Source organism: Sapajus apella, unplaced genomic scaffold (genome assembly GCF_009761245.1).
Source record: "Sapajus apella isolate SASKATOON/1434 unplaced genomic scaffold, GSC_monkey_1.0 scaffold16, whole genome shotgun sequence".
Classification (NCBI taxonomy): Eukaryota; Metazoa; Chordata; class Mammalia; order Primates; family Cebidae; genus Sapajus; species Sapajus apella.
The window spans coordinates 11,710,184-11,725,797 of NW_022436956.1; the positions used below are offsets into that span (position 1 = coordinate 11,710,184).

A 15,614-nucleotide genomic window follows, 5' to 3' on the forward strand; every position below is an offset into this window, starting at 1 on the left:
AAAAAAAAAAAAAAAAAAAAAAAAAAAAAAAACTACGCAGCCATGATGGTTCATGCCTATAGTCCCAGATACTTGGGAGGCTGAGGGGAGAGGACTGCTTGAGCCCTGGAGACAGAGGTTGCAGTGAGCTGACATCATGCCACTGCAGTCCAGCGTGGGTGACAGAGTGAGACCTTGCCTCAAATAAAGAAAAAAGAAAAAACCCTGTGTTATATTGCACTTAATACCATTTCCTTTTATTCCAGCTATCCTAGACTGCAGGTCAGTTCATTAGTTACAACCCCTCCTCTGTTCCTATCCTCCTTTCATTGGGTAAAATAATTCTATTTCCTCAAACCTATTCTCTGAAGTTAAAAATCACTCGTCCTACAACAACCCCACCCAATCTTTAGCTCTCAAGGGACAGTCACTAATTGATGTATAACTCATTGGAACTTGGGACAACTGACAGTTTTTATTTTAAGCTCAAACTGTTTCCTGTGGCTTCCTACCAGAGGTCCTATCCTACTACCTTGTGAGCCACAGAACAAATCTGATTTTTCCTCCATGTAGTATTTTCATGTGGCTCTCATGCCTCCTCTGGACCTGCTAGACTCTCACATTAACATGGCAATGGCTCCCTTGGCCAGCGACTTGGCTCCTTCTCCTCTGAATAGATTCCGGGTGATCTCAACTTTCTTAACTATGAAGCTCAGACGTAGTTGTAACATTGCAGAGAAGTGGTCTGAGCAGCTCAGAATAGAGCAGAATCATCACTCCACCTGCTTTGGATAACAGAATGCAAACATACATTTTCAGTCATTTTCTAAATCAAAAGAACCCGAAATTACTCACTGTTCCTTTATGAGTCTCTGGATATAGTGCTTCAACCTTATCCTGTAGGCTAAGAGGGGCGTATGTATATCCCTCCAAGAAGCAAACACTCCCACCACTTCCCCCAGTGAGACAAATCCCAGTTCCGGCAGAAGGATGAACAATTTTACCCCAACTCAGTTTACACTATAATTCTGAGTGTTCATACGAGTATCTCTAGGCCAGATGCAAAACCACAGACCTTAAGTCTCTTATCTGGACACAAGAACGGTGTTTGCATTTTTAAGTGGCTGAAAAAAATCTGAAGACTATTTGTGACATGTGAAAATGATATGAAATCCACAGTTCAGAGTCACTAAATAAAGTTTTATTGGGAACACAGCCATGCTCGTCCGTACATAAATTGTCCACGACTGCTTCCACTGTTGAAAGCAGAACTGAGTAGCTGAGACAGCCTGGCCCACAAAGCCCCCAGTATTGACCATCTGGCACTGTACCGAAACAGTCTGCTGACATTTGATCTAAACATATGACCTTGAAAAGGCCTTTTCTGGGGGCCTGTTTGTCTGTTGAGTCAAGGGGACGGTGCCTGTATCCCGAGCATTGGGGGAAAGGACTACGGCCTTGCTCCTGTCAGCAGAAAAAAATCTGGAGGGCCAGAAAAGAAAGAAGAAGGGGCAGGGGACATGTTTAGTTTTAGGCTTTAAAAAAAATTATTATTATTTGGCTGTGAACCTAATAATAAGGAAAGAAAATGAAAGAAATTATTATTAAATAGGGGCAGGGTCTTGCTATGTTGCCCAGGCTGGTCTTGAACTCCTAGGCTCAAACGATCCTTCCACCTCAGCCTCCCGAAGTGTTTGCTTACAGGCGTGGGCCAGCACACCCAGCCAGGAGTTTTTCTTCTAGGTAGGATGATGACGGCTTTAATTCCTTCATTCTTTCTGCAAGTGATTGTTCTGCAGTTGCTTAAATGCATACAGAGGTAAGGGGACTAGCTGATTCTCAACTCCCAACCCACCCGCAGGGCACTACTTTTTAATCATGGCCTTGGGTGCTATGGGTGGCTCCCAAAAACATCCCTTTCCCTTACCCTTCTTCCAAGGCCAGCTTTTTTCATCTCGGTCCCAAACTTCTCTAACCTGCGGAGTGCTATCCAAGGCAAAGTCTAGAAATATGACCACCATTGAAGGCCAGCTGCAGAGAGAGGAGAGGCAGGGGGTAGAGGAGTGAGGGGGTCTCCTCAGAGCACAGTGTGCTAGCAAGTGTCAGAGAAGAGGCAAAGATGGCTTTCTCTAGCCCTGCCTGAGCTCTTGGCTGAGGCCCCAGGGAGAGAGCAAGCTCCAAGTCCTCCCCCAGCCCTCCACTTCCTAAATCAAGCAAATAACTAACAATGCAAGGAGGTGTGGGGGAGTAAGGCCCAGCCACTGGGTAGCTATTTTCTCAAAATACATGGCAGATCTCTGCGCCAAATGCTGGCTAAGCCAAAGAATAAACAAATCCCTTTATTTCTCTGAGATGAGAGCTATCAACTTCCCCTCTCAGCCTCTCCTTCTGCCGGTCAGATCCATCTGTCCCATGGCCCTCTCCCTGTGGGATAAGCAGTGTCTGTCCATATCTTCCTGACCACAGCTCTGGCCAGCTCCTACCCCCCTAGAAGGCACTGCAGAGGGAAGCCAGCAGGTGAGGAACAGGAGCACATGGCCTGTCCACACCTCCCCCAGAAGCTCCCTGCCAGTTCTCCATGATGCATCGTGCCACTAATTCAGTACTCTGCCCCCCTTTCTCCAAGTTAGAGGGCCCTGAATAAGTCTTGCTGGATAAGGGGACTCCCATCAGCCTCAACCCAGCCCCTCCCTCCAGCCCACCCCAGGGCCACCCCTCTGCGATCCAGAGCTCAGCTCTAGCAGTGCTACTGTAAAGAAGAGAAAAGGCTAGGGAGGGAAAAGAAGGTGGCATCTCTGCAGCATGATGTCACATGGTTGCTTTCGGATCCCCAGAACAGAAAACAGAAGCAAACAACATGGACTCCGGATTTAGTCTGCCTGAAAGGTTTGTGTTCTCGGCAGCTCTGAACAGCCTGCGTCAGCTGGGAAAAGCACACAACCAGAAAGACAGGTCCTCGCCACAGCCCCCAGGGCACCATCCTGACCCCAGGACAGAGCCACCCCTTACAAAAAATCCCACGAGGAAACAAAGATAGACGGACACACACACACACACACACACACACACAAGCGTCAGCACGAGTTAGCACTAACCTGGAAGCCATTAGGTAGGAACGGTAGCAGAGTGCAGTGCAGAGAGGAACTCATTCATTCATGCATTGGGCAGTGGGGGGCGGGGGTGGGGAGCGGGGGCCCTGAGGAGGCTGGAGGGCACTCACCTCCATGACCATCCCAAAGCCCTGTTTCTAACGGGGGAGGGAACTCAGGCCAGGGCTCTCAGAAGCTGGGGGCGCTTCTTTGCTCTGCTGTTTCACACCGCTGTGGAATTTTAAGCATGACTCCCCTATTTCCCTCTCCCCCACCTCCCTCTGCGGCTGTTCTTTGGTGTGGTCGTGCAGCCTTGCAGAAGTCCCTCTCTCCCTCGCCCTGGCTCCCTTTCTCCCTCTCCCTCCGACTCCCTCACAGACAGCTGTTCTGAGCTCAGGCACGCACGCGCACAGGCGCACAGACACACTCAGACACGCATCCCTCTTGCGCGCAGACACGCACACGCGCAAACACGCACACGCACCGCCTGCCGGTTTACATAATGCAACTCTTTGGTGCAGTCAGCTTGGGCGCTCAATTATTCATGCCGGCGCGCAGGACAGAGCCGCTGGGTCTGCGGGGGTTTACTTCCTCTTCACCCCCAATCCGACAAAATACAAGACCATGTTCTCGGGAGACTCTGCTCCCTTCGCTGCCACCAATTATTTCCCAGGTGCTGCCCACTAGGTCGAGCTGTATCAAGGAGGTGATACTAAATAGAAACACAGGTGCCTGGTTCTAAAGAGAGTCATGCATCCTTCAGAGGATGACAGCTGCTCTCACCGGCCCGCGCCCTAGGAGTAGGAGAAGAGAGGAGGCCGCGGTCTTGCACTGAGACCATAATGTGCAAGAAAAGATGGCCGAGGGCCTCTTCAGTGTAGCAGCTCCCAGACTTCCAGGATGCTAGCCTCTGGGAAGGTCAGGCTCTCACAGATGGCAAGAGTAACACTCAGGGAAAGCACTTACATTCGTGACAAAGCAGAGTCGCCCGAGTCTTCTAATTCTAAGCTGTGCCTTTTATAAGTGTTTTTTTTTTTTCTCTGTCCATTCACCGAAATGCAGTATTAGTACTCAGACAGCCCCCAGAGGAATGTTCTGGCAGTGCGAGGTATTCTATTCAGCAACGATATTAATAATATTTCAAAAGTCATTCATGGCTGACAAAGCATTTTGCCCACATTCAATCATTTCATTCCCACCAAAATCACCTAGATAGGTCTTACTGACCTGTTTAGTGGATCTGGAGGCTGACTTCTGGGAAAGTGAAGGTTCCAGGCAAGAAAGAGGAGGAGCTGGGAATCCATATCACCTGCCTCTAGACCCATGTTTCGATCTGTTTGATCCTCACACCCCAGCTGTTTGACAACCACTGTCATCTCTTGAGGGAGGTAGCACAAAACTGACAACACTAACAATGATGATGGTTAGCTCAGTGCCTGTGAAACTTTAATCCCCTGAGAATCTTCTTTACCCACAGATTCTGATGGAGCAGGTCTAGGGGACCACCCAAGTCAGCCTTTTCAACATACTCCCAGGCGACACCCACGTTGCTATTCCAGGACCACCCTGAACAGCAAAGCATTGGCTTACGCATTCTCACGCTTTGAATCTTCCAAAAGGATAGTGTTGTCTGTCTACCACAGTGGCATAGGAAAACATGCTGAAGGTGAATAGTAATTATAATCTATTGATGTCACCTGCATCCTGCTCAAACTCATGCTGAGAGCTAATATTTCTTGGGCATCTGTTGGCAAAAAGTCTCATTCTGGGAGGGCCAGCCCCTGCAGGCTCATCATGAAAAATCTTTCCAAGATTGCTTCTGTCTGTAGCCTGTTGATAGAACAGCGGCCTCACAGTATATGGGAAGCAGATGGGTCTGGGCTGTCTGGCCCTACCTCAGTTACCTAGAGGAATCCCAGCTCCAAAGAAAGGTATATTGGCAATGCCCTGATTTCAGCCATCCCTCCTTGTCTGGTTCAAGTCCCACCTCTTCTGAAATGTCCAGCTGGCTCTTCGAGGTTAATCCACAGAAAGATCTTGGACTTGAGTCAGATTTGGAGCCAAACCTGAGCTGCGCTGCTTGCTGGTCACCTACCTACTCTCATCTCTGACTCAGTTTCTTCATCTGAAAATGTTAATATGACACATTGAAAAGATCATGAAGTCAAGAAAAGGCATGTGAAAGCACCCAAGAACAGTTGGATACCTCCCCTGCCCCTGTCCTTCTAGTACACATTTAGAACTTAATTGCAGATTCTGTTGTCCTCTATTGGTTTTGCATCCCTGAGAAGATGGTAGGCTATTTTTTTTCTTTCATGTCCCTCCAGCATGTACGGGTACTGGGTACACGTATATTCAGTAAATATCTTTAGGCCGGGCTTGGTGGCTATACCTGTAATCCCAGCACTTTGGGAAGTTCAGGCAGGCAGGATCGCTTGAGCTCAGGAGTTTGAGACCAGCCTGACCAATGTGGTGAAACTCCGTCTCTACTAAAAATAAAAAATAAGCTGGGCATGGTGGTGCACGCTTGTAATCCCAACTACTATGAAGCTGAGGCAGGAGAATCTCTTGAACCCTCCTGGAGGTTGCAGTGAGCTCAGATTCCGCCACTGCACCCCAGCATGGGGGACAAAGCGAGACTCTGCATTAAAAAAAAATTGCACTGAATGTCCTTTCCTCCATTAAGGCACAGACACAGGGGTTAGTGGAGTCAAATGGCCAGCATCCTAGCCCTGGCTTCCCTACTCACTCACTGTGTAACTATGAACAAGTGCTAATTTTGGGAGACTTTCCTTCTTCCACTACAAAATGTACAGCTGTATATTGGCTTACATTGTTAGTGTTATCATGGTTTATATTGAAAACAAGGGGTTAAAGTGGTATGTCAGGGACAAGGCAAATATGACTTCAAATGTTAGTCCTATCAATTCGTTCTTCTGTGCCCTTTGAAAAGTTAGCTTCACCAAGTTTCAGATATTTCAATCTTCAGTCACAAAAATAACAATCTTAATGGATAGTATGAGGATTAAATGATGTAAATGCATGCAACCTACTTCTCACTGCATCTGACACAAAGTATGTAGCTGTCCAATAAATTAAAGCTATTATAATCAATATTGGTCAAAAGCAGTAGCTGCTGTTGAAAAACGCAATGAAAGATATCATCTAGTGGTGAGACAGATATTCAGAAACTTTGAGTTTGAATACAAGAAGTTCCTTAAGTTCCTCAGTTCCTTAAGATGCATGAAGCATGTTCCGGGATTTCCTCAGTCACCAAAATGTTCTTTGCCTGCTGCCCCCAAAATGGACTTCATTTAATAATAGAAAAGTTACAAAACAAGCAAATCAGAGAATCTGGACTGTGTCTCCTATTACAGAATACAAGCCTTTCATGATGAGAAGCTCTTCCCTTGAGCTACAATAAAACCCAAATTATTCTGATGATAGCAAAAGAGTACTATCTATATGCAATGCAATTTGCTAAACCCCTGACAAGAATTATTTTATTTTATTGTATCAACAGTATAAAAAATGGATAATACTATTCCCATTTTTCAGATGACAAAACTAAGAGGTAGAGAGTTTAACAACTTGCCTATAGTACATGGTTATTAAGTAGCAAAGTCTGTATCTGAAACCCGATCTGCCTTACCCAACTGAGTCCTACTCTGAACCATTATATTGTGTGTGAAAAGAAGGTGCTACTGACATACCATTAGGAAGGCATGGGCCCTTTTTTTCCTAACAGCATTTATCAATTCACATGGAGGCACTCATACTTTCTGCCCTTGTCCTTCTTGAAAATTTAGCACAAACTCTGGGATGGCCATCTGATCCAAGAGCAGGTACATGCTGCAATCCTAACAAAACCAATGGGACGTCCACAAATGGAACTTATGCCTCCAGACTCAATCTCCACGCTTCCATTGCTATTTGGTGCCTAAATTCCCAAGTTGTTTTTTCTGTAAATGAATTTAGGAAATTGAGGTAAAAGTGGGTACCTTTTTCTGAATTAAACCTTTCCGTCAGAGATACAGAAAACTGACACTATCTTCTATTTTTATAAGGAAAAGAAGTGTCTGAGAGTCCTGTGCAGTGTCCAAAGCACATTCCAGAGACCACCCTGGAGGAATCAGGGCTAAGAAAGAGAAGTTAAGGTATACCTGCGAATCCAATTGAACCAATCCATTCAACCCAGACCTGATCAATCACACTTTATATAAAGAGGGTCACTGTCTACATAGTATTTTATTCACTTCCAGTGTTTAATGACTTTTGTTTACCGGCATCAGAGATGTTGACAATAAAGGCTAAGATCTTACGTCTCTGAATCCCACTTGCATCCTAATAAAACGAAATTTAAAAACTTTTATGGAGTAGCACTCCAGTTTATGTGAATCTGAATTTAAATCTGAATCTGAATTGTGGAGAATGATAGGCAAAAGCAAATCTCATTTTTTAAAAACTATCATTCAAATCATCACAAGTGCTTTTCTGAAGCACAGACATCTAGGGGATTTCTGAAGTGTGTGGGATACAAAGAAGAAAAGAAACAGATGTACAGGTTACTGAGAATTCACCATTGCAAGCACAGTGGTAAGTGTTTTTATGCCTTTTATCCTTTTATAAAACTTACATCAGGCTGGGCACAGTGGCTCATGCCTGTAATCTCAGCACTGGGAGGCTGAGTCAGGTGGATCACCTGAGGTCAGGAGTTCAAGACCAGCCTTGCCAACATGGTGAAACCCCGTCTCTAATAAAAATACGAAAATTAGCCAGCCATGGTGGTGGGCACCTGTAATCCCAGCTACTTGGGAGGCTGAGGCAGGAGAATCACTTGAACCCAGGAGACAGAGGTTGCAGTGAGCCAAGATCGGGCCATTATACTCCAGCCTGGGTGACAAGAAAGAAAAGTCATTAAAAAAATTATTTTATCAAACTGATGAGAAAACTGAGTATCAGAAATTATGCTTACCCATGATCTCACAGTTATTACTAAAATCCATCTTTTCAGCCAGGCACAGTGGCTCACACCTGTAATCTCAGCACTTTGGGAAGCTGAGGCAGGGATCACCTGAGGTCAGGAGTTTGCGACCAGCCTGGCCAATACAGCGAAACCCCATCTCTACTAAAAAGACAAAAAATTAGCCAGATGTGGTGGCAGGCACCTGTAATCCCAGCTACTTGGGAGGCTGAGGCAGGAGAACTGCTTAAACCTGGGAGGTGGAGGTTGCAGTGAGCTGAGATGGCGCCACTGCATCCCAGCCTGGGCAACAGAGTGAGACTCTGTCTCAAAAGCAAAAAATAAAATAAAATAAAATCCATCTTTTCACCACATCATGCTACTTCCATATATAAACATCTACTAGGCAAAAGGCACTTGTTATAATATTGCATTTAACCCACAAAACAACCCTGCAAGGTAAGTTCCATTGTTCCTACTCAGGCTATGTATCCATTTATTGCGCCTCAGCTGCAAATCCACCCTCTTTTCCCTGCCTTGTGATGCTGGAGCTGTACCCTGTCAACTTTTCTTCTTTGCCAGCTGGCACAATGTTATAGCTTGTCAGTAGAGGGCGCTAGAGAGATAGTAGAAGGGGTTGCCCTTCTTTGTTCTGGTGCTTTTCTGCAGAAGTCACTGGCCTCTCAGTGAGTTTCACTGATATCCTAATGGGCAGTTTCCAGTTTGTGTACCCCAGTCCCCAGAACCTCTAGAACCTTCTGTGTCATACTTTGGGCCATGGCCATACCATCTCCAATAAGTTCTGAATTTTGGCCTTGGGTTTGGAGGAGGTGCAAAGGAGCCTTCATAGAAGTTTGTTCCTTCAGTGAGTGTTTGGCTCAATCCTAGGAGCTGCTCCCTACATCTGTTATAAGAGACATCTGTTATACCTCCATTCTTCAGAGACCTTTGCATGCTTTTACTTGTTAACGATTCTTTTTTCTTTCTTTCTTGAGACAGGGTCTCCCTCTGTTGCCCAGCTGGAGTGCAGTGGTACAATCTCAGTTCACTGCAGCCTCAACCTCCTGGGCTCCATCGGTCCTCCCACCTCAGCCTCCAGAATAGCTGGGGCTACAGGAACACACCACCATGTCTGTCATTTTTTTTTTTCTTTTTGTAAAGATGGAATCTCCTTATGTTGCCCAGGCCGGTCTCAAACTCCTGGGCTCAAGCGATCTTCCCACCTTGGCCACCCAAAGTGCTGGAATTATATGCATGAGCCACTGCACCCAGCCAATGATTCTTAATAGTAAATTTCCCCTGTTCAAATTATTGGTGTGGTTTCTGTCTTATGGGACCCTCACTGTTATACTATAAGGATGAGCAAAAAGAAGCTCAGATGAGTAGGACATTATCCCTTCCTCAAGTTATTCCTCCAATAAAATGACTAAAAGCATTTAAAGTATACTCTGAGCCAGGCAGAGATTTTATACATTTAATATGTATTCCTTCCTTTTATCCATTGACCCTATTTTGTGGATAAGGAAACTGAGGCATCTCAGTGACTAAATAATTTTCCCAGATCACATACAGAGGAAACAGAGAAACCAGGATTTGTCTCCAAGACAATTTGTCTCCAAGATTCTGCAGTGCTGCCCCAATCAACTGGCTGCCCTCAGACTGAAAGAGGGACAAGGAAACAGAGGGTATATAGACAGATCTTCCGGAAGTTCAGAAGAGGAAAAAAACTAGATTGTTAGCCAAGAGGTCCACATTTAACCAAAGTTTTTTTTTTTTAATGGGAGGGGTCATTAAAGATCTTTTAACTCAGTCCTTGAATTATAAACAAGCTGGTATACACTGGCTGTCAGGTACTCTGGAGACCCTATTAAATAACTCTTTCCTGAATTAATGCTTAGGATATAGTCTGTGCATTATAAGCCATTAGTGCAAGAGAATTGATGTTCCACAGATGTCCACTCTGTCCTCTCTGAGTTCCCTAACTCAGAATCTAATCCATGGAAGCTAGGTCGGGGGGTGTTCAAATGCGTATATTGATTGCCTCTGACCCAGCTGTAACCCAAGACCTCTCATTAATACTGCATCTCTCACATGAGGAGGAGTGATGTCTACATAATTAAAACCTAAAGCAAGAAATGGCCAGAAGGTTGAAGGGTGAGGAAGCTGAGAATTCAGATGGCTCAAACACAACATTTACCTTTAGCAACCAACACTGCCACTCAAGTAGGTACCCACCCTTCAAGTCAAATTTTATCATGTATACATGGATATGCAGGTATGAAAGCCTTCCCTGGGACAAAATGCAGCCCAGCAGGATAAAAACACTTACCCCTTAGCCCACTGGAAACAGAGCTTACTAGGGTTAGTGCTCCTTCTACACATTAGTTAAATACCATTTCATCATGCACACCAATTCTTTTTTCCAATTTTCTTTTAATCTTATCCAAATATAATAAATGGATCCTATGTATTACCTTTTTCTTTTCTAAATGTTCACTACAACCAATTCTACATTTTCAGCCAGCATCAACTACAAATCCACCCAATGATCTTATACTAGTGGTTTCTAAACTTTGCTGCACTTCAGAATGATCTGAGAATTTTTACATAACCAACTAAACAAGAATGTCTGGGGTGGGAGCCAGGAATCAGAGTTTTTGAAGGATCTCCAAGTGATTGAAATGGGTGGCAATGTTTAGGAATCATTGGTCTATACTATTTTAACCTAATTCTCTAGTAATTTAGTACTGAAATAACTTTAGAAAACATAGACTAGTGATCTATATTTTCTAGATATTAAAAATTTCTTTAATCCAAGATATCTTTCCTCTCATTTAATAATTTCCCACATAAAAAGAACTAACACTCATTGGGAAGGTATTGCCAGGCCTTATTCTAGGTACTTTATGAAGGGCACACTGGGTCATATCTCTTTTAATCTTATTTAGTCTAATTTCACAGAATAGAAAATTGTGTCAAAGAGATTATGAGCACATCTGCAACTTTATTCAGTATACCAAGATACCAAGATGTCATTCATCAGGGACTAGAGAAACAGACAAATTTAGAATGTTCAAATCCTCCCATGTTACCTTTCCCTTGATCTTTGGGTTTTAATTCAACCCGATTACATTTACTATAATCTTTTGGTTTTGAAAATTGTTGTCTTTGAAAGAGAAGACAGGCTGGGCACAGTGGCTCACGCCTGTAATCCCAGCACTTTGAGAGATCAGGAGTTCAGCAACAGCCTGGCCAACACGATGACACCCGGTCTCTACTAAAAACACAAAAAGTAGCTGGGTGTGGTGGTGCACGCCTGTAATCCCAGCTACTTGGGAGGCTGAGGCAGGAGAATCGGAGGCTGCAGTGAACCGAGATTTTGCCACTGCACTGCAGCCTGGGTGACAGAGTGAGACTCCATCTCCAAAAAGTAAAATTTAAAAAAAAAAGAAGAGAGAGAGAAGACAACTTTGTGTAGGTAAATTTGATGATATTCTGGGATACACTAAAAAGAGAAAGAAATCCTCCTTTTTCTAGATTTTCAGAATTAGAGTATTCAGCGACCACAAGCAAGAATCTACAGGATTGTGACTCTAAAGTGTCCAGAGGAGAACGCACAGGGCCCATGTGACTGTGCCTCAGTAGAAGTCCCTTCTATCAGGGGAAGATGACACCTGCTCTACAAAAGGCTGACTGTGAGAATGAACAGATGTCAACATCCTAGAGTCCCAGTCGAGGCTGTAATCTAGAGGTTTCACTTGAGCATCATACTCCTTTCCAGAATGAAGTACTCATCTCCCCAGCTGCCTGGAGTACTAGCTGCTGATGGGTCACAGCTGAGTCCCTCTTTGGGCACTGCCTTGGATTAAAGAAAGCAGCCTCACCTAAGAAAATGCCCCTCCCCGAGGACAGACTGCATCCAATGACTAGTCCAGGAGAAGACACAAAAACCTGCCCTTTGCCTCAATTTGGGATAACCCTGCAGAGCAATCTTAGCTCTAGAATTTTTCACAGAATTGGCTAAAGCCTCTTTCAGGTGCATGAGAGTTGAACTTCTCCCTTGGCCCAATCGTAATTCCCTCACTTGCTTATAGCTTTGCTCCTAATAGCACTTCCCAATAAAACTCCTGCAGGCAAATCTGTCTCCAAGTATTTTACAGAGTCCCTTTCAACCTATGTACTAATTACCACCAAGAATGTGTGTGAACAGGAGACAAGACACATTGCTAGAGTTAAAGAGAAAGGCCGAACTGAGGCTCAGGGAATTCGGTACCACCTTGGAATTTCTAGACAGTCCTGGCCCCTGGGACAGGCCGCTGACCATGCTCTGGCTTCCATTCCTCTGCCTACTCTAGGAAATTAGGAGACACTAAGCCCCTCTCCAAATCACCTCTTTGCAGAGGTAACTGACCTTTTCTTAATCCTGGATTAAGGTCTTAAAGAGGGATGTCTGCTTGCTGGATGCCCCAGTTAAGATGCTGACATGTTGTCCTTAAAAACAGATCTTGAGTCCTTCCTGCCACAGGCCCTAGGCTTGAGCCACATGACCATCCCCTCCACCTTCCTCCACCCCAAGCCCACTCTTCCTTTAAACCAGAGACAACTAGCTGGCTTTGCCAGTTAACAGGGCTCACGACATGAAAACACTATTGTTATGTCCCTGCACTGTGCTGGGAGCTAGTGAGAAAGAGAATGGCAGAGTGAGTGTGCATGAGAGAGCATGTGTCAGTGTGTGGGTGTGTCTGAGTGTGAGCGTGCATGTGTGAGTCTGGGCAGAAGGAGATCATTATGAGTTCATTATGAGTTCCGAGAAACCAAAGGAGTCAAGGCACGGGCCCAGGGCAGCTGCCACCTCCTGGGCCCCATCCTCATGCCCTCATGTCTCAAGAGGTTGATCAATGTGGTCAGTCAGGACACAACACCCAGGGAAAGCAAAGCACAGAATTCATTTTCAAGCATCGAATCCAGCTCCTCTTTAATTCAGCCTGGACTCTCCAGAGGGCAACCAGGAGCACTTACATGCAGCCACTCAGAGAATTTCCCCTATTTCTCTTTCCATGGCACAGAGGTATAGACTCCAGGAAGTGCTGTCTGGTGCCTGGCTTTCTGCAGTTGTGCCCACACTGCTTTGAGAGGTTGCCAGGTCCTGTCTGGCTGTACCTACGATGTGGATTATTCACATCTATGGGCATCTTTTCTTGGTGTCCATTTTCCCCACACATGTCTAGCCATGACAGTTAGTCTGCTCAGTCACTCTCCCTCAGGGCAGTACTGGGCTGCTCATGCATTTGTTTCCAGACAGGGCTTTTCCTGGTTAGGGATGCAATATACACTTGACTTTCTTTTTTTTTTTTTTTTTTTTTTGAGACGGAGCTTCGCTCTTGTTACCCAGGCTGGAGTGCAATGGCGCAATCTCGGCTCACCCCAACCTCCGCCTCCTGGGTTCAGGCAATTCTCCTGCCTCAGCCTCCTGAGTAGCTGGGATTACAGGCACGTGCCACCATGCCTGTAATTTTTTGTAATTTTAGTAGAGACGGGGTTTCACCATGTTGACCAGGATGGTCTCCATCTCTTGACCTCGTGATCCACCCGCCTCGGCCTCCCAAAGTGCTGGGATTACAGGCTTGAGCCACCGCGCCCGGCCCCAACACTTGACTTTCAAAGAGAAGGATTCTGGCTAAGGGAGGAGTTACTGACATGCTGCAATCCAAAACCCGCTTTATAAGACAGCATCTGCATTCATGGGGTATGAGCACTCAGATGGCATGACACTGAGGCTGCCCATGGCTGTAGCTCACCCTTTCTCTGGGACTCAGTTTCCCCACCTGTTATAAGGAGGAGTTGGTCTAAGATGACTTAGATGACCCCCTAGGTCCTTTCCTGCCCTAAAGGTCCACAATCATTCTTTATTTCACACCTCTGCAAGTGTTCAGAAGCTGCAGAAAAGTTGGGCTCTGTGGCCACAGGAAGTGAGGCAGGAGAAGGCAGCCATGCTGACCACAGCAGATGGGACCTGCAACCCAGCTGTGCACTGCCGAACCCTGCCCTGTTTCTATTTTCTCTCTTCTGATCATTTCAGTGCCTCTAACTAACTATCTCTCCTCTCCCTACCCCAGCATCTTCCTACCTCTTTAGAGAAGAACAGCTACACTGCTGTCTGGGCAGATGGGAGGCGCTCTCTCTCTCTCTCTCTCTCAATGCTAAACCAATCCTCATTAAAGAGTTTGGGCCAGTTGGGCACAGTGGCTCTTGCCTGTAATCCCAGTGCTCTGGGAGGTCGTGCCAGGAAGATGTCTTGAACTCAGCAGTTCGAGACCAGCCTGGGCAACATGACAAGACCCAGATTCTATTTAAAAAATTAAAAAGTAGCCATTGTGCTGGCACATGTCCAGCTACTCTGAAGGCAGAATCACCTGAGCCCAGGAGTTCATGGCTGCAGTGAGCTGTGATCACACCACTGCACTCCAACCTGGATGACAAAGTGACTCAAATATATATAAATAAATATTAAAATTTTTGGCAGGCCTGACTCTTCCAATCTAAACCTAGTGGGGAATGGAAGGGAACAAGTCAGGAGAGAAGAGATCTAAAATCAAAAGTAGCCAAATGACAAGCTGTAGACACTGACTCACTCATAGGCTCAAGCTATGACATCCTGGCAGCGCCTCACCCCCCACCCCCACTCCCACTTCAATTTCTTCTTACATCGTTGATAACATGACTCTAACCAAAATCAAATTCCCATCCCACAGCCCACACACTATCAGTCATCCAGCCATGCACCCACCCCAGACCCTGGAGCTTGCCTGAGGTAAGCAGTACTGGAGAATAAGCCCCTGACCCCTGGCAAGCACCTGTCTTCTACAAACGCAGGAGTGTGAAAGTCTGGCTTCCAGCAGGTGAAGATCATAAAGCCAGCATGGACCAAAATTACAACATGGCCGTACAAAGAATTAACATATGTGGGCCTTGTCAATTGAAGCAAGTGAAGGAATGTACTAATCCCACCACAGATGATGTCAGTAAGGGGCATACCTAGAAAGCATCATACTGGGCAAGGCCTATTGTTCAAAGATAAATAAAGACAGTGTGGGTCTGGAAAGCCTGCCCTATGCAAAACTGTAAAGTAACTAGGGATGTTTAGACTAGAGGAGAGATGCCTTAAGGCAAACAGGATTTTGAATATCTCAGAGGAGGAAGACAGAGAGAAAGCAAAAGGCGAGAAAAGTCTAACATTTTTTGTTTCTTAAGAGGGAGGTTATCAGATGCATAATTGGGTTTGAAATAATAGGGAATGTTCTAAGAGTTTAGGCCACTCTTACAAACACTGCAAGAGGTTTGTCCATAAGAGGTGAGCTCCTAGTCAAGAGATTCGTTTCACACCCTCATCTCAGTCCAGACCCCCTCTAAAAACCTCCCAACACTGAGACATCAACAGTGTCTGCACAGTGTCCAGTAGCAGGTGACATCAGCAAGGCCCCAGAGGAGTGAACACAGGGCCATCTGATTTTTGTACTGGGAACCACCAGGGATCTCCATCTGCTTCTATTTTATAGATCCTTCTTCTCCAGCTGGGGTCCTCC

General features: G+C 45.5%; 1 protein-coding gene across 18 annotated transcripts in view; it reads right to left on the reverse strand.

Annotated features, from left to right (window-relative positions):
* GRAMD1B (GRAM domain containing 1B) overlaps nt 1-15,614 on the reverse strand; it is a 269,058-nt gene that overhangs the window by 60,778 nt on the left and 192,666 nt on the right. The window contains exon 1 of one of the 18 annotated variants that reach the window (XM_032285140.1): nt 3,075-3,539. The exons of 16 other annotated variants lie outside the window; for them this stretch is intronic. In XM_032285140.1, the coding sequence (XP_032141031.1) occupies nt 3,075-3,085 (11 nt within the window). In that variant the 5' untranslated portion in view covers nt 3,086-3,539. Of the gene's footprint in view, nt 1-3,074; nt 3,540-15,614 lie in introns of those variants that run through there. One more of the 18 variants, XM_032285143.1, reaches the window with a different exon arrangement.